At 38.8% G+C, this 20,242-nt stretch overlaps 1 protein-coding gene across 1 annotated transcript in view; it reads left to right on the top strand.

Annotated features, from left to right (window-relative positions):
* The window catches only part of DOK6 (docking protein 6), a 361,914-nt gene that overhangs the window by 96,601 nt on the left and 245,071 nt on the right, over window positions 1-20,242 (top strand). The window contains exon 2 of the mRNA XM_047086483.1: window positions 18,090-18,197. Within this exon, the coding sequence (XP_046942439.1) occupies window positions 18,090-18,197 (108 nt within the window). The remainder of the gene's footprint in view (window positions 1-18,089; window positions 18,198-20,242) is intronic.

The raw sequence follows: 20,242 nt of genomic DNA, 5'->3' as shown, positions 1-20,242 counted from the left end.
GGACTTGTATCTAAGCAGAGATTTTAAAATAAAACTGTCATGTTCAATTTGACGTTTTATGATTGTGACATATGAAAAATACCGTCAAGTTACAGGGCTGTCATTATTTTATTGGGATACTAGGTAAATAGTCTCTCTTCCCATGTATCTTCTTAGTCAGAAGAATGCATTTTGAGAATTGAAATGTTATCTTGATATATGAGAACCCACATGGACGATAAATATGAAAAGAGTGGGGAGAAACAGAAGCCTTCTCGCAAGTCCTGTGGCATCTAGATCACAACACAAATTGCCATGGACCTGTCTAATTTTTAGTGTCATTTCTTTTAAGCAAGCTACACAGTATCTTTAATTTTCCTCCATAGGAGTAGTTAAAATCTGCATTCTTAGATGATTCATGTGCCCCTTTCTAGGCCATTCTTGATGTTCCTACTCTCTCAATCATTGAATGCTTCACTCTCTAGTTAACCTCTTACCTTTCTTATTGTCTCCTTAGAAATCCTTCTCTCCATTTCTTTCTAATTTTTTTTAAGTATATTTATTTTGAGACACAGAGAGAGAGAGAGAGAGAGGGAACAAGCAGGGGAGGGGCAGAAAGAGAGGATCCCAAGCAGGCTCTGAGCTTCCAGCGCAGAACTTGACTTGGGGTTCGAACCTACAAACTGCAAGATCACGGCCTGAACCAAAACCAAGACTTGGGCTCCTCCATTTCCTTTTAAATGTCAGCCCTCCCCCTCCTTCCTTCTGGACACCCTCCCTTCCCTCACGCAGAATGCTCTCCTTGTTCCTGCTAGACTAGTAGTTTCCTTGAGTCTCAGTTGCATCCTTTGTAAAATGGAAATAATAGGAGTAGCCACCACAAAGCGTTGATGTGAGAGTTAAGTGAGACGGCGTGACATTCAAAGTTTTGTAATGTGTATCAACTGTTATTTAAAGCAAGGACTGCTTCAGAGTGGCCAAAATGAACAAATCAGGAGACTATAGATGCTGGAGAGGATGTGGAGAAACAGGAACCCTCTTGCACTGTTGGTGGGAATGCAAATTGGTGCAGCCACTCTGGAAAACAGTGTGGAGGTTCCTCAAAAAATTAAAAATAGACCTACCCTATGACCCAGCAATAGCACTGCTAAGAATTTACCCAAGGGATACGGGAGTACTGATGCATAGGGGCACTTGTACCCCAGTGTTTATAGCAGCACTCTCAACAATAGCCAAATTATGGAAAGAGCCTAAATGTCTATCAACTGATGAATGGATAAAGAAATTGTGGTTTATATACACAATGGAATACTACGTGGCAATGAGAAAAAATGAAATATGGCCTTTTGTAGCAACGTGGATGGAACTGGAGAGTGTGATGCTAAGTGAAATAAGCCATACAGAGAAAGACAGATACCATATGGTTTCACTCTTATGTGGATCCTAAGAAACTTAACAGGAACCCATGGGGGAGGGGAAGGAAAAAAAAAAAAGAGGTTAGAGTGGGAGAGAGCCAAAGCATAAGAGACTGTTAAAAACTGAGAACAAACTGAGGGTTGATGGGGGGTGGGAGGGAGGGGCGGGTGGGTGATGGGTATTGAGGAGGGCACCTTTTGGGATGAGCACTGGGTGTTGTATGGAAACCAATTTGACAATAAACTTCACATATTGAAAAAAAAAATAAAGCAAAGACTGCTAAGGGATCACCTTGCCTCAGGCTTTTCCTCATCAAACTACTCTACACCCCACTGCCAGAGTTAACCATTCTTTTTTCTTTTTTTTTTTTAAGTTTATTTATTTTGAGAGAGAGAGAGAGAGAGAGAGAGAGAGAGAGAGAAAGAGAGAGAAGGGCACAGGAAGAGGGAGAGAGAAAATCCCAAGCAGGCTCTGTGTTGTCAGCACAGAGCCTGATGCGGGGCTTGATCCCGGAAATGGTGAGATCATGACCTGAGCCAAAACCAAGAGTTCGACACTTAACCAACTGAGTCACCCAGGTGCCCCTGGAGTTAGCTATTTTATTTTATTTTATTGTATTGTATTGTATTGTATTGTATTGTATTGTATTGTATTAATGTTTATTTATTTTTGTGAGAAACAGAGTGCAAACAGGGGAGGGGCAAAGAGAGGGAGACACAGAATCCGAAACGGGCTCCAGGCTCTGAGCTGTCAGTACAGGGCTCCAAGATGGGGCTCAAACTCACAGACCTGGAGATCATGACTTGAGCCAAAGTCAGACACTCAACCAACTGAGCCACTCAGGTGCCCCCAGAGTTAACTATTTTAAAACACAAATGGGACCACAAATATTTAATGGCTGTCCATATACATTTTCTTTTAAAGGCAAAAACATCTCTGTAAAACATCCATACTTGTGGATCACATTTTAATATTCCTTGACAGAGAGGAAAGGAATATTACTGGCCCATAATTTTTAAATTGAGAAATTTCTCTTCTGTCCTCATCTTGGTAGACCCTACTCCTTAATCCTGTGGTGGAAACCAATTTTTAAAGTTCTTTTTTTTTTTGGAGTTCTAGTGTTTCTTATGGAGATCCAAGAAAATATGGCTATATATTTTTACTTTTTTTCTTTATCACACTAAACGTACTCCTACAGATATCTTCATATCAGGACCCAGACACCTGTTTTATTCCAGTGTGTAGATGTGTCATAGTTTAATAATTTCCTCACCAACAGGTGTTGGTATTACTTCCAATATTTTGTTACTGTCAGCACTCGTGCCGTATAGAACTCATGCACGTAGCGTTATTATGAATGCAGGTGTATCTGTGGTACACATTTTAGAATGTGGGAATGATGGATCATATTATGTAATTTGAAGCCAAGGCCTTATGATGAGCAGATAAGCTTGATCCGCTCAAAATCTTCTTCCTTGAAAACTAAGTCTTACATTGATGGGAAAAGGTTATCAGGTTGTCCAGATGTCGGGACATCTGGAAAGCACAAAGAAAAAAATTTGAACACGCAGCATAGTGACTCGAGTTAAGGATACTGCATTGTATACTTGAAATTTGTGAAGCTGGTAGATCTTAAGTGTTGTCACAACAGCAACAAGATACAAGAAGAAAACGATTACTGTGAGGTGATGGGTATATTAATTATCTTGATCATGACCATCATGTCACAGTTTATACATATAGATCAAAGCATGAAGTTGGACACCTTCAATGTAAAATTTTTATTTGTTAGTGATACCTTAGTAAAGCTTTTTTTTTTTTTTAAAGAATGTTGGCAAGTAGTTGAGAGTCCCTAGAGGGCTTGGTTTGAATAAAAAGAAGTAGGGACAGTTGGAGAGGCTGGGGTAGGGATTGCGTGAAAGGCTTTGTATGTTGTTAGCCTGCACAGTAAGAATTTACCAGTATGCAAATAGAATCCTTCAAATGTGTCATGAAATTGAGAACTTTTTTAAGTTTATTAATGTATTTTGAGAGAGAGAGAGAGAGGGGGGGGGGGGGGAGAGAGGATCCCAAGCAGACTCTGTGCCTGAGATCATGACCTGAGCCATAATTAAGATCAGATGTTTGACACAACGAACCACGCAGGCACCCCAAGAAATTGTTAGTACAATTATTTTTATGCCATTGTACAGAATAGTTTAGAGGGACAGCAGAGGTAAGAAGTCAATTTAGCAAAAAATAGCAATAATTTAGTGTCATGCCAAACTTTCATTAAGTTACGTAACTTTTCTGCCTCCGCGTCCCATTCTGTAAGGAGGGATAATTATATTGCCTATCTCATTGGGTTTTGGTTTGGTTTAAATTATGTTAGTATTTATAAGTCCCTCAGAATAGTGGGGAACATAATAAGAACTTAAGGTGCTATTTATTATTACTGAAAGTTACGATTGCTGCTGTTACCTGATTGAAACAATGTCCAGAACGTTGACTGGAAAGAAGAGGCAGGTTAAACAATAAAACTAGCGTCATACTTAAACAAAACACCCAAATCAAATTCTGTGGCTTAAAACAGAAAGCCAATACATTTTTGAACCAGCGGCCAAAATCAAATTGGGAGAAAATGAGAGCAGTAACAGGGTGAAGTGAGTAAGAAAAACTGTGTACTTTTTGCAATGAAATTAACTTTCTGAGTAAAAACTCTTGCTGAAGACCATGCATTTTAAGGCAGCTTTAGATGTTTGAAAGCAGTCACCCTTTAAGCTAGTTCCTCCTGGCCTTTGGAATTCTTGGAGCTTTTAAGTCTTTTTCCTGCCAAGAGGTGAGAAGCTTCTGCAGGAGGTGAGATACCTCTGTTCCCCTACTGAGCGGGGATTAGGGGCTCAGGCTTCAAAGTGCCCATGCTAGCAAATGCCATTTAGTTTAGACCTTGACATTTTCTTTCACTCCTGATTTTTATTACTAAACAAGATTTGGGTACTTAAAAAGAAAGGATACACATTTTGTTTTAAAGGGTGTTCTGGGGCCCTGTTTGGGACCTGTTTGGGGTTAAGAATTTATTTATAACTAAGCACGTGGAAGAAAGATCTCTTGGTGTGTTTGATTGCCAACAAGCCCAGTATTGACCTTAGGTTTCTGAGGTTTTAGAAGGAGGAAAGTAAAGTTGCAAACTCTCTCTTTTCACTCTTTTCTTTTTTGGTAGACAAGAGACTGTCTCCTGGGTTTTCACACATGCAGTGTGTTGAAATTTTCATTGTATCAGAATAAATGGGTAATTCTCCTTCCCCGCCTGGTTTCCAATTCTTGAGAAACAAGGCTTTCTTGTAGATATTTAGAATATGTTTCTCTCTGATTTAGGTGAACAGAAAACAATGGAAGGGGTGTTTGAGTGAAGATTGAGGAAGAGGCATTTCCCACACATGAGTGACTTCAAAAACAAACAAACAAACAAAAACAATAGAAACAGACATTTGTTTCTGTATAGCACCTCTCTTTTAGCCCATTTCTGGGCTGTATATTTTGTGTCTGTATAGCACCTCTCTTTAGCCCATTTCTTTGTTTTTAGCAACCTTCCCCCCCCCACCTCCCCTTAAGGCTTTTATCCCTGGAGAAATTCTACCTGTCTTCATATCTTGGTGTCAGTTTTCCCATCTTTAAAATCAATACATTGATACCTTGCTTAAGACTCAAGGACACGACGCATGAGGAGGTAATGTAGTCATTACAAAAAGAGGCTCTGGAACGAGAGTATCAGGATTTGGTCCTGTATCTCAGTTAGTGTCTTTGTTCTTTTTAACATTTCTGTGCCTCATCACGTGTAACACATGTAATGGTGGAGCCAAAAAGTGTTGTTTTGTGGATGAAATGAGTGAATCCATTTTAAATATTTAGACCAATGTGTGGTCTAGAGTAAGTGCCCACTTTGGAATTTTTATAAGACCACGGGCATCCCCCTTATCCATGAAGGACATGTTCTAAGACCCCCCAGTGGATGCTGAAACCACAGATAGTACCTAACCCTATATATACCCAGTTTTTTTGCTTATGTAACACACCTGTGATAAAGTTTAATTTATAAAGGGGCTCAGTAAGAGATTCACAAGAACTAATAAAATAAAACAATTACAACAAACCACTGTAATAAAAGGTATGTGAATATGGTCTTTCTCAAAATACCTTATTGTAATATACTCCCCCTTCTTCTCGTGATGATGTGAGATGATAAAACGCCTGCATGTTGAGCTGAAGTCAGGTGAATGATGTAGGCACTGTGACATTGCTTAGGCCACTGTTGACCTCCTGATGATATGTCTGTCATAAAGGGGACCACCTGCATCTGGACTGTGGTTGGGTAACTCAAATCACAGAAGGCAAAACCATCGATAAGGGGGACCACTTAGGGTATTGACTTATTAATCCAGCAACTTTTAAGTAATTACTTTGCTCTGAATGAGTTTAGGGATGGGAGAGGAATGCAGGGATATATAAGGCACGGCCCCTTCTCTGAAGGAGATTATAATCTAATAAGGGAGATTAATTCTCAAAAGGCACCAAAGAACAGATGATAAAGGAAAATGGGGTAAAGGGACATCCCTTTTCACCAGTTTGATCTAGGAAAGCTCCATGGGGAAGGTAGGACAAGATAGGATTCAGAGGTAGCCAGGATTCTCAAGAGTGTGAATCAAAAAATAAAGGGATTTGAGATTAAGAATATGATTGAAACAGGAACTGAAACAAATCTACTCAAGGGGGTAATGAGTAAACCAGTGCAGTTTGAGGAGAGGATTTTAGTGGTAAAATTGACAGTTGTTTGATTGGACTTTGTGACTAGCTCATGAAGGTTCTTGGATGGCAAGCTTCAGAATTCAAGATCTCTCTTGTAAGCATTGGGCTCTGGTTAAGCATTGAAAGATTTGTTTTTGGTATTTGTATTTGTTTTTTGGTCCAAAGAGATAACATGGCCAGAGCTGTGCTTTAGGACATTTATCATGCGATAATTCAGGAATTGTAGTGGAATAAAACAATGTGAAGGCAGGGATCAGATGGGATGCTAATAGAATAGTGCTTATTATAGTAAGATTCCATTACTTTTTAGTAGAGAAGATGAAAACTAAGGGAGAAATGTTATGCATGAGTGATTAAATGTTTTTGTCAACTAAATGGATATTTGTATGGCATGGGATGGAAAGAGTTTCCGAGGTTGCTAAAGCAAAACAGGGGAGGTGCTCTAAGAAATTGTGTTAAGCCATTACAAAGTAGGAAAATAGTAAAATATTAAAATGGGAAACAAAAAAATGAGAGGGTGAAAAAATTCAAATCAGTAACCACATAAATGTAACATTATGCATTTCTTTTAATAAGCATAAGTCATAAACATACTGCCATAAAGGAAATAACTGACAAATTTGACTATGTCAAAAACTTGTGTGAAAAACGGAACTATAAAAAAGTGAAAAGCCAAGCTACAAAATGTGTTTCCAACACATTTACCTAATAAAGGATTTAAAATTAAATATATTTTTAAATACCTACAAATAAACAAAAAGGAAAAAAATACAGCATATCAACATGGATAAAGTTTAATCGTGTAATTGGAGTGAAAAATAGGTTTTGTAATGTGTTATACATGATGTTTTATATTATCAATGCAAAATTTAAAATTTGAAAATTAACAGATATTGCTGATGCAGGCATAAACATGCATTAAGCACGTTAAAGTCTTTGATTTGAAGGATGCACCTTAACTTTTTTTTTTAAGTTTATTTATTTATTTTGAGAGAGAGAGTCAGCGACAGGGCATGGGAGGAGTAGAGAGAGAGGAAGGGAGAGAATCCCAAGGAGGCTCCACGCTGTCAGCTCAGAGCCTGATGTGGGGCTCGAACTCATGAACCACAAGGTCATGACCTGAGTCAAAACTGAGAGTCAGATGTTTAACTGACTCAGCCACCCAGGCACCCCGGGATGCACATTAACTTTAAGATACTTTAAAGAACAGTGGATTATTAGGGGCATTGAATAATTTTATTTTAAGTTGATAGCTTGCATTTAAGACAATTCAGAAGGTTTGTAGACTTAAACCAACTTGATCAACCAGTTTGAAAGAAGTAGTGGAAACGTGTTTGCTGATTTGATATTTTGAAGAATAGGCAACTTTATAGTTTTAAAGCGAAAAAGCACTAAATATTGAGTAGCAGGCGAGGAATCAACATTGGATGAGTCTGCAAATTTGTATCAAGAGGCTGGAGGAAGATAATATTTTCACGAGGAATATATAGTTAATAGGAATTATTCTAAGAGGTAGATTGGAAAGCATCCATTTTATAGGAAGCCTGCAGTTTATAACTTTGTCAAGAGCAGTTTTCTTAATGCGAATGTTTATATGTCATATCGAACTCAGTACACCTACGACTAAACACATTTCTCCGGTGTTTTGACAATTGCGTAAATGCCATCATTCATTTAGTTACGAAGGTATGAAAACTTAGATGTAGCTCGAATCCATCTGTGGCTTCACTCCTGTCTAGTTGATTGTGAAGTTGTAAATTTCCCCAGTAATGGTTTTCATCTTGGGCTCATCTTCTTTGTTTCCACTGACTCTTTCTGTGGTGTCAATGTGCTAATTACCCGAGGACATTTCTGTATGGTCATAGCCATTTTAACCCTGAGGCTGGTCCGGTATCCTTTCAATATTATTTCCGTTGCATCCCTCTCTTAATAAATTGATCATTGACTCCTGCTGCAGCAAATGAAAGCTCTCTCTGATTTTTAAGGTCCTCTACCATGTTTATTTTTAGTCTTTTCTCTTTCCTAGATGTTTTTTTTTTTCTCAATTCAAGTCATTTCACAATATCACAGTGGCGTCTCTTCTGGGTTTTACCGATGGATTTGGGGATGGTTTAGATAAGGGAAGGGGAGAATCAATAGCAACACCAAGATCTGAAGCTTGGGTGACTAAAAATATGCTTTAAAAATGGAAGAAATACGAAACCCAGGAGGGGAAGTAAAATGAAGAGGAAATATTTTGTGCTTTGATTTGGACATTTGACTTTTACTTACTGGTCAAAATATCAGTTTGAAATTGTGATCCCAAAACTCTTCTGTGATCCTGAACCTCTTGGCATGATTGAACACGGTACTAACTGGATTCATAAAATAAATACAAACTGGATTTGTTAATGGAATGCTGTTTTTCCTGATGATTGAATTCCACCTGTATGACTGACGGATGAAGGTAAAAGACCATGAATTTCAAAATCACACATTAGTATACAGCCAAGGGATATTCTGACTTGAGAGAAACTACAGCTTGGAAGACATGGTTCTTTCCCGGTGATCTTGAGCAAAGGGAGAGGATTTTTGTTCTCTGTTGTGCCAGTGTTGGCCTGTCTGAAAGCAGAAGCTGAAAGAGTATCATTGTGAGATTCCTTCCAGTGCTGTGATTGTTTCCAAAAACCACCACCTGCTTGGGGTACCGCTCAGCAGGCCTGCTGTACAACTAGCTTTCATTCTCATGATAATGATGACAATTTCACACTCTCAACCTAAAACTTGCTACCGCAGTGAAGCATTTCATGTCTGGCTGTGACTCTAAGCCACGTGTGTATTCTCACCCAGTATTTCATTGATGGCCTGGTAGACAAACGCAGTCAAGAGAACTGTATGTATTCAGGCGAAAAAAAAACAAAACAAAACACTTGGCCTCCTCACAAATTGCTATTGGTGAGAACTGGGGAAATCATCCTTTGCCCTTGTGAATTTCACAATTGTTTTTCGGCGTAATTAAGACAAAGTGGAAGCAAGATAATAGAAATGGAAAAGACTAGAACATTCATTTTGCTCATTCCAACTACATGAAATGAGAGAAATTGAGGTTTACGTATTGTTCTTTAAGCATTATCTCAATGTTAGTATACAGCAATGTTTTTATGTTGCATTAGATAACACGAATGATGCAGGGCTCACATCTGGGGTTTGCGTGCACAAATCTGACTGCAGGGCTCAGTCCCCAGATGCCCGCATCACTCCTGTCTCTTTCTGTAGTGCTGAATGGGTAGCCTCCCCTCCCCTCACCATCCTTGTGCTGTGATTCCCTCCACAGGGCTTAGCACTATTGAAAAGACTACTTACGAATTCACGTAATTATCTGCTATCACCTGTCTATCCACTGGAATAGGAAAAAGAAATCCTGCACGAAGCAGGAACTTTATTTCCTTAAGAATAGAATTTTGGTGGTTGCTGTTATCCTTTCTCTCTCTCTCTCTCTCTCTTCCTTCCTTCCTTCCTTCCTTCCTTCCTTCCTTTCCTTTTTCTACTATGTCCACAAAATAAAAAATTCTCAAATAGTTTTTGAATGAGTGTTTGGGAGTGATTCTGGTGTTGGTATATGTTTAATAGCAATTAAATATAGGCCAGCATTGAAAGATACCAAAGTTCATATCTATACTGAAGTGATAGCCAAAGATAACCTTATCAGTGCATTAAACTGAATCCTACGTATTAACCACTTTTCACAAAACTGTGCCTCTTGCTAGTACCGTACATATGTTGCGAGAGGACCAGGACCCTGGACTACCACTTGGAGTTGCTCAGAACTACAAGTTCTCTAGTTGCAGTGTCTGTTCCTGGATGGGCTTTGCTTATTTGGTTTTGCTGATTTGTTTATCTGATACACAGTTATAAATAAATAATTGAGTCCTGTACCCCAAGTTATCATTCGTATCTTATCTTACTTTCCGAAGGGAATACAAGTAAAAGCCACTCCCACATAGTCCATTTTCTTCTGTAGGCTTTAAAATCTCTAGAGATGAAGTTTCCGTGACTCCCTTTAGTCCAGTGGACCCTCGGGTTTGACAGTTCCTATAATCAGAAATTCTTCTGAGTTTCTGACCAAATCCTGTTTGAAGTGAAGAGTTCACTAGGTCAACATGATGGAAAAGGTCCATTATATCCGACTTTTGGTGAAGGTAACGCTTGTGAACGAGTCCCAGCTAAAAACACATAATTATGGCTGTGAACTAAAGCCAAGAAATCACCATTTACTTCACAGTGAGTCTTAAACGGAAAAGGGATGTCCTTTGTGTAAAATCACCTTGGAAAGAGAAAACACTAAGGAAAAGAGATTGCTGTGAGGTAAAAGGGTTTCCATCAGATAGAAAGGAATTAAGAGGGTATTTAATTGTGGCAAGCTGGCTAGCTGCCTAATGCAGTGGAAAACTGAGGCCATGGAACATCTGGGGATCCTGGGGGTCTGTGGAGTCCTGGCAACAGTATGGAATTTTCTAGAAGGAAAATCTGAAGAGTCCTCAGGAGCCTGCTTGGTGAGACAACTGCCATGTTTGGGAGATAACTCTGAAAGAGAAGGTGAGATCCGCCAATCCCTCAGAGAGTGAAACAGCATCCTGAGCTATGATGGGACAGGCAAGACTGTCATCAGCTAAGGGACAGAACACAGGAGGAAAGTGCATCTTCCTGCAAGCACTGAGCTCTGTTGCTAACCAGCCAAATGGTCCCTGCATCTTCGATGCCCTTGAAGAACCAGACAAAGGAGACTGTACCAGCCCCTCCCGCATACTGCTAACAAAAGGCATTTATTACTATTTTGTGTCCTGGGACAAAAATAAAAACAAGGTATCTAATTCCATTTCTGTGGTTCTCTTTCATGTACTTGAAGAATTAGTATCTTTCATTTATAAGCAAAATAAAGCCTACTCCTTTATTTATTTATTTATTTGTTCCTCAGAGGAGTGATTCCCTGGTCTCAAGCAATCATTTTACTGCTCATCTCTGGAATTTCTCCAGCATACTTATTATATAAGACACTACTTCTAGGGCTTAAAGCAGAACACAGTGCACTATTAAAATCGTGTTTGATGAAGAGTAACAAAGAAGTGATTTCCTCATGCTTCGGCTTATTTATGCTGCTAGTATGAAGGTTGTTTTTAGAACGCTGATTCATGCTGAATTTGACTTTACATTGACACAGAATACTTCCCAAGTCTCAGCACCGGAGCCCTTTTTATTATTTTACTCTGATGACAAAGCAAAACATTTTGGAAAACTGCATCAAACAAGAAAAGAAAGCAAAACGGAAAACTTCGGCATTCATTAGCGTTTATTAAATTATTCTTTTACTGATTTAAGTTTAAGGGTTCAACTAGACCTCTAGTCAAAGTATAAATAGTCCAAATAGCTGTGATGCATTTATATCATTTTCCCCAATACACTATGTGTTTTCATCACTTTTCGGTGAGATTTTCATTAGACTTTTGAAATATAAAAAAAGAACTTATTGAGACAGACTAAATTGAGGAACTTTGTAATGTTGACCTGGAAAATGAAACAGCCAGTTATTTTTAGCAGCAAAATGGGTTTATTGGGGAATAGCAGAGGAATTGTAATTTGAGAGTGAACCCCAGGCAAGTCTGGAGAACAAAGGAGAAGAATGCTGTGGCTGTTATAATAAAAAAAAGTCCATGGGAATAAACAGGGTTCAGAGTATAGTGGCTCCTCATTGGCTGACTTGTGACAGCCTCTCCCTGGCTGGGCTGTTGCCAGGCAAGGAGAAAATCTTCCTTTCCTCTGCTGCTGGAGGCAAGTGTAGGACTCTTCCTTTGGGGATGCAAGATACTTTTCTTTTTGTGGAGTCCTGGAAGGGTGGCTGAGTGGCAGGGTGTGAGAGCCCCCCCTTCTGGTCTTTGATTTCATTTTAAAAGAGGTTCTTTTATTCGTTTTATTCTTTTATTTCATGGCAGACACTGATCTACGTGGATATCTCCCTGCCCACTTTAAAAACAAAACAGTCAGTTATTTTACCAGCAAATGGGTTTATTTGGGAATAGCAGAGGATTTGCAATTCAGAGTAAGCAAGCTATAGCAAAAGCCCCAGGCAAGTCCGATAAGCAAAGGAGAGAGACATTATTTTATAAAGAAAATGGAGGACGTTAGGAGGGAAACAAAGGTCCACTGAAGGAAAGCGAGGGGCCAGGGTGATACCAACTTCTCGTGGGCTGGGTTGCCTGGCAAGGAAGGAAATGTTCCTCTTCCTGTTGAATGTTAAAGCAGTATTGGATTTGCAAGGGGCATCTCTTCCCTGAGAGGTGTGTGACTGAGAGTGGTGGTGAGTGAGTGCTCCCCCTTCTGGCCTCCTGACTCCATTTTATGTATTTATTTTTTTTTAGGGAAGAATTTTTTATTTTTATTTTTATTTTTATATTAAATATAATTTATTGTCAAATTGGTTTCCATACAACACCCAGCGCTCATCCCAACAGGTGCCCTCCTCCTGACTCCATTTTAAATGAGATTTTTGTGTATTAATTTTAACACTGCAAAATACCTGACCAATAGTCTTCAAAACTCTTGAGACCATGAAAAGCAAAAAAAAAAAAAAAAGGAAAAAGACTGAAAAACTATCAAAGATCAGAGGGATCTGAGGAGACAGGACAACTAAATGCAATGTGGTATCCTGGATTGGACCCCCAAACAGAATAAGATATTGGTGGAAACACAGGTGATTTTTCAGTAGACTCTGTAGTTTAGGTAATAGTACTTTACCAATGTTAATTTCTTAGTTTTGAAAAACATTCCATGGTTATTTAGGATGTGAATATTAGGGATAGCTGGGTAAAGTCTTTTTAGGAATTCTCTGTACCATTTTTTCAACAGTAAATCTAAAATTATTCCAAAATAAGAAAATGATAATTTAAGGGCCTCTGCTTGGTAAACAGTTTATTAAATCAAGTCTTTAACAATAATTTTTAGCTTTATGTGGTTGTATCTCTTAATGTAATAGAAGATAGACAAGATACTACTGAAAATATCCACTCTTTTTATTATTCATTACCAGATTTATTCTATAGCAATACAGAGTGCCAAAATGGAAACACTTATGCTTTCCAACTCATATTTAACTCGTTTTGACATTTTAATGGAAAATAACTGTAGTCACACAAGATGGGCATTACAGTCAGTGAGTGTGTTTGTGTATTTCCATGAATATCATAAGGCTTCATTTGACGTAATCGTGGCTTGAGAGCTATGAGCAATAAAGTGCAAAGGGTACAAGGGAAAGCATTGTTCCATAGGAAGGAACAGAAACCATGTTACCAGGGATCTGGTCTCAATTCCTTTCAAAGAGAGTCTTCCTGCCTCACTAAGATTCTAAATCTGTTAATAAATAGAAATCATATTGAAACTCTATATACATCTCATTTTGCCAATTATATTTTTATTGATCTGCTCTAATCCCTCAAATTTCTTCTCAGATTCATGTAACTTTTTTTTCGCTTCCACAATATCACTACTCCTACAAATACCTCCACTACCAACCAACCACCACCATTTCTGCTAATAAAAACAAAATCTAAAAGTATCTGTCTTGGTCAGCTTGGACTGCCATGACAAAATACCATAGACTGAGTGGCTTACACAACAGACACTTATTTTCCCATCCTTCTGGAGATTAGAAGTCCAAAATCAAGGTGCCAGCATGGTCAGGTTCTTGGGGAGCCCTCTCCCTATCTTTCAGATGGTCACCAGTTCTCTGTGTGCTCACATGACTTGCTTCTTTGTATGTGGGAGCACAGAGAGAGAGAGAGAGAGACAAAGCAAGCTCTGTGGGGTTTCTTCTTATAAGAGCACTTACCCCCTCCTGAGGGGCCCACCCTCATGACCTCATCTAAACCTGATTACATCTCAGAGGCCCCATCTCCAAATACCGTCGCGTTGAGGGTGTGAAATCCAACGTGAGAGTTTAGGAGAGATGCAATTTAATTCGTAGCGGTGTTCAAAACCCAAGAGTTTCAGATAAGAGTGTGGACAATGTGACAAACTCGTATTCTAGACAGTTTCTGCAGGTTATCTTTGTAAATCCTCAAATAGCAACTTCATGAGGTATATTGGTCTTAATGTATAGATGAGGAAGTTAGATACTAGAGAAGTTAAAATAACTTCTGCAAGACAGGCATTTAAAAAATAGCAGTATATGCACTAAAATCAAGATGTTCTGGCTAAAGAATGATATTCTTGGTCATTGCAGTAAAATACCCTCAATCCCAATACAAATGTGTGGGACTTATACTAATGACTGAGGGAAATGATTCATCCTGGGCAAAAATTCACACTGTATTGTGGAAGGAGTAATTTTAGGAAGAGAGTAAATGAATGCATTTTTTTCCTCTTTCATTCAGCTGTGTAATAATAAATGTAAATAGCCATATAGGTTAATAGTATTCAAACTATTGTGAAATTAACAGGAACTCACTTGCACTCAACAGAGAATTTAGTTTGTCTGTTAATATTATATATAATATAATAACCATAATTATTGGAATTATTTGAGACCTTTAAAAGGATGTTGTTACAAGCAATGCTTTTTATAATGTATGTAAATATCCATAATGGTTATGGATGTGCTGAACAAAGTCTGCTGCTAAGGGTATTTTTATCAGTTTTGCATTATACTACCCTCTGTTAGTTCATGACTCCTCTGTAGCCTTACAGAGGCGTGAAATTTGTATATTTTGTTTCTGTTCACTGTCACACTAATCATATGTTATAGGCATTATTTTCCACCAGCCAAGAGAAGGATACATGCTTAGAGGGTTCAGTGACTTGCCCAGAAGTTACAATGGCTCTCAAAAGGGATCGAGTTGGAATTCCAAGTCCAGTCGTTATGGTTCCGCATTCCGAGATTCAGAGATCATTAACGTGTTTATTTTTATTTTTTAAAAATTTGTATATGGTGCCCTAATTGTTCTGACCACAGAATATTTGGATCTGAATATTCCAGTTCTGCATTTTGTTAGAACTATGTGTCGTTAGTAAAAGAAAGTGTCCCTATGTGTGGCTTTGTCCTCTGTGGCAAATTGCACTTACTTTGTAAGTTAAAGGAGCCGACCTTGTTAGGAAACTACTGTGCACTAGGATGTGGGCTCATCTTGTTGACTCTTCCCTCTGTCCTATGAGGTCCCTTCTTTATGAGACATGGAATGATTAGTCTAAGGTTGCACAGCTAGTAAATGGCTGAGCCATGATGTGAATCCATCTGTTGGATTCCCACATGTTGGGAGAGGTCATTGTGAGGATGCTACCACCAGTTGACCTGAGGGCTGGACCGGAGCAGTCAGAGGTTCCTCACCTTACCCTGTCCTTGGAAGGCACCTTCCACCGTACCTGTAGGCAGAAGCATTTCAAGCACAGTCTTGAACAGGCAATGTGTTGTTGAGACCATCTGGACTGAATATGTGACTGAACCCCATTAAGGCTTCTCTGTGTACTTTTTAAGATTCAGCACCTTGTGGCCACCCAAGATAAGCCTAGTATATGAGTTCCCTTGCTCAGTAAACCTGCCACCTACCGACCTGGGGTGGCCTGCCTCTTTCTTGGGTCTCTCCTTGACCAAATTTCACCCAGGGAACTCCCAAGTATGCAAACTAACACAAAGTTTTACTTATCTTCCACGATACCAAGCTGCCTTTTCTTGTATGTTCGTGTTTTCTAAATTCATTACCTTAAATTTACTTAAAATATAAAGACCTTTCTACAGTTTAAAGAACAGAATCTATAATGCTGAATAAACCCATGGAGAACTGAGTTGAAGCTAAATAAACCACATGTTGATATTATATTATAATCAATGTTCACAATTGCTTTATAGTATTTTCCTGTGAGGTGGAGATCAGTAAGGGGCCACCAAATACATAGGTAACTAGAACACAATGTGCTAACCCCAAGTGTGTAAGAAGAATACCAGGAGATCTGAGGGGGTGATGTGACATCTTATTTCCAGGTATGTGGGTAGAAATCCTGTGACACAGGAGGTGTATCTCAGGCAGGTTGAGAAGGAGAGACGCGTGCACATGTGCCGAAGCTCAGGATTGTCCTTCAGATGCTTTTTGAAGCTACTAGGAAGGAGCTGAAAAGGTAGCAAGAGTCAAGTGGAAGTGTGAGCCTTGATATTCTGTTTATTCTGTTTTGAGGAGAGATCTTTCACACGATTGGTCAAAGAGTACCTTATAACATGGGAAACATTGTCTTCTAGCCAGTAATGAACAACGCACGCTCCAAAAAATATTATATTATCTGGCCAGTATTAGTTAAAAAAAAAGAAGAAGAAAAGAAAAGAATAGAAGAAAAAGAAGAAAAGCATAGTGTAGCAACTTTACAGTTTGAATAAAGAAATAGAAGAGAAATACAGTGATCTAAGTCTCTAATGCTTCCTTCTGTGCATTTCTTTCTTTCTCCTTTCTTTCTTTCCAACATTTATTCATTTTTGAGAGCGAGAACGAGCGTGTGAGCATGAGTGGGGGAGGGGCAGAGAGAGAGGAGACACAGAATCCAAAGCAGGCTCGAGGCTCTGAGTCGTCAGCTCAGAGCCCGATGCGGGGCTCGAACCCATGAACCATGAGATCATGACCTGAGTCGAAGTCAGATGTCCAACCGAGTGAGTCACCAAGGCTCCCCTCTTCTGTGCATTTCTTTAGGGCTATAGAGAATGTATACTCCAGCAAAACTGTGCTAAATGTTGAAATTTAAAATTGTGGCCAGCAGCACCTGGGTGACTCAGTCGGTTAAGCGTCCTACTTCGGCTCAGGTCATGATCTCACAGTGAGATCAAACGTGAGTTCAAGCCACACGTTTGGTCTTTGCACCGACAGCTCAGAGCCTGGAGCCTGCTTCGGATTCTGTGTCTCCCTCTATCTGCCGTTCCCCCGCTTGTGCTCTCTCTCTCTCTCTCTCTCAAAAATAAATAATAGATAAACTTAAAAAAACTAAAAAATAAAATTGTGGCCCATTTGCCTTGCTAGAACTCTCCAGTCACTGAAAGGAGACTCATTTTATTACTTTGCTTTAAACATACCTGGGGAGGGAGGGTGACAGAGTGGGCATCAGGTGACAGGCTAACAGTCTGATATTAATTAGTCCTATGAAACAGGGGCAAAGCCTAGGAATGATGGTTTGTAGGTGTGTGATTACTAGTCCTGCTTTTTACCAAAGCTGAAGAGATGTGTGTTCTGACAGAGGTGTGTTCAAATCCTGACACTGTCACTGTCTTTATCCTAAAATGAAGAAAACCTACCTCATGTAGTAGAAATGAGGATTACATGTGTATATAAATTTTTAGATGCATTGCACATAATAAGCATTTAACAGATACCAGTTACTCTCCAGTATAAAAGAGTAAAACAGATGCTTCCATTATAAAAACACCTATCTTCCTGCTTTCTAAATTAATATATGAGTGTTTGGGCTTTTAAAACAAACGAATCCTACAAGATAAGCAGTTTTAAATGTGCTGATATTTGAAAGATAGAAAATAGAGCATTAGGAAAGTGCATTGATCTCATGAATCGTGACTCATGGAAAACAAAATTGTTTGTCACTGGCACGCTGAGATAAATATTTTATGCGATATTGACACCATTTGATTTTATTAGATTAAAAACGATTGAAGCCAGCGCATTGAAAACCTCAAACCATAAAATCTTTTCACAAAATATCATTTTTAAATTAAATATTGTGTTTTTAAAAGTTTGCTGTGATATTGATGAATAACCTGGTTTGGACTCAAAAAATGTTCTCTCTATCAGTACATTTAACAAAAATTATTTCCAACGGGTTAACTGAATAGGTAAATTCCTGGCATTACAAAACTCATGCGGAAAGGTAGATAATAAGATTCCTTCATTTGCTTTCAGATTTTCAGACGATGCTGGTTGGTTTTCAAGAAAGCTTCTAGTAAAGGACCCAGAAGGCTGGAGAAATTTCCAGATGAAAAGGCAGCGTATTTCAGAAACTTCCATAAGGTAAGTCACCGTGTTTGGAATCGCTGGGGAATAACTGGGACCCCTTGGCAACGACTCATGGAGACGTTTCTTTTGATAGATGAAATCTGCAGAGGCAGAATGCACAACCAGGATAAAATGTCCCTGTTCAGACAAAATGCAAAAGTTATTTTTCTCCTTTATTTTAATCATCTGCTGTAAATGCCAGTGGTTCCTCTGCAAAATGAAAGACTCATTTTTATTGCTACTTTGCAAAATGAGATGACTCATAATTCAACCACATCATTTCCCAAGGTGCTGAGTAGGCATTTTCCCTCTGTTCAGGTTAATTGTGCATTTGTTACTTTGATTTACACTGTGGGCAATATTTAGGAGATAAAACTTTCGAGGCTGGCATTAACAGTGTAATGGCTCTGCTAATGTGCATAGTATTTGCTGTTAGATGGCTTTAACAGGAAAGGATCGTCGAATATGTTGATGTGTAGAGATGTAGCCACACATTCCATGAATGAAATATCCATTTACCAAGAATTAAAAGTATGTAGGAAACAACCCTAGAATGATACTAAAATTGCTACCTAGCGTTGTGTTTGGTGATGACATCAAAACACAGGTAAGTATTTGATAATTAGATGGTCAGAATTCCCGGTCAGAACTCAGAACTGTGAAGCAGTTTTGTTTGTTGCCGAAATGCTTCAATAAGCCCCGTAAAACATCTAATTTCTCATGGTTGGTAGTACAGAGTAGTTACCCTGAATGATGTAGTGATTCTGTGGAATTTATTTTATGTGATATATGGTCTAATTCCTCCTTTTATTAAAAATAGGGTGCTTGCCAGGAGTTGGCAGGGGATAAATAGACCTAGCACAGAAACTGTCCTCTATGATACCATAACACAGGATGTATGTCATCAGAAATTTGTCCAAACTCAATGTACAATGCTGAGGATGAATCTTCCTGTAAAGTATGGACCTGGGGTGATTACGTTGCGTCAAAGTAAATTCATCACTTGTAACAAATGTACCACTTTGGGGTGGGATGTTATTAAAGGGGGAGGGAATAGGGAAATCTCTGTACCTTGAGTTCAGTATTGCTGTGAACTTAAAAATTCTCTAAACGATAAAGTCCTTTTAAAAATGGATTATTCTACACTAATGGACTAACCAACTCTGTTACACAAGTAACTAGCAGCAATTTCTACTCTATTTGAAACTGTATCAGAGAACATAACATTTGAATTTCTTTAACTCTCTATGAGGTATTCTAAATATTAGTATAGATTTACTGTCAGAGAATCCAAGCTCACGTTCCTGCCCAACCACTTACGAGCTCACGGGAGTTTGGTTTTCTCATGTGTACGTGTTCTTTACATGCCTTTTTTGAAGACTACTGGAGATAGAGTATCAAAGATAGTGTGCATATTCTTTCTACGTGAAAAATTATCTGGAGTCTAAAGTTACACTGGTATTTTGTATTAGGATTGTGATCATGGCAATATTTTTAAACCCGACTTTGTGAAAAACTGCAAAGTTGTCAAACGTGAGTCTGTGACCTTTAGTTTTTGAATAAAATTTTGAAAGGCTGAGAATACTCTATACTCTGGATTCCTGGTCAGAACCCCTGCCCACTGGTCAATGCGAGAGGCTCTTCAGCCAGCGAACCCAGAGTCCATGCACTCAAGACTCAGGCAGAATCCTCAAGAAGGAGAGAGGTCACCCTGGAAAATAAATTGTTGAGAAAGATCAAGAATCTTAATCACGTGTGTGTGTGTGTGTGTGTGTGTGTGTGTGTGTGTGTGTGTGACGAGAACATTAAGATCTGCTCTTTTATCAACTTTCAAGTATATAATACAGTATCGTTAACTGTTATCACCATGCTGCACGTTAAATTTCCAGAACTTATTCATCTTACCCTCTGATCAGGGGGGGAGGGAGATGCTGACTAGCCTTATTTTGGTAATCATTTCACAATGTACACATGTATCAAAGGACCACATTGTATACCTTAAACGTATACAATGTGATATGCCAATTATATCTCAATAATCAAGCTGGAATAAAAACCAC

The sequence above is a fragment of the Lynx rufus genome, unplaced genomic scaffold (assembly GCF_022079265.1).
Source record: "Lynx rufus isolate CCGP_SWC_20201006 ecotype Redwood Valley unplaced genomic scaffold, mLynRuf1.p SCAF_20, whole genome shotgun sequence".
Taxonomy (NCBI): Eukaryota; Metazoa; Chordata; class Mammalia; order Carnivora; family Felidae; genus Lynx; species Lynx rufus.
Note: the sequence above shows the minus strand (reverse complement) of the source record. Positions and strands in the feature narration are given on the sequence as shown.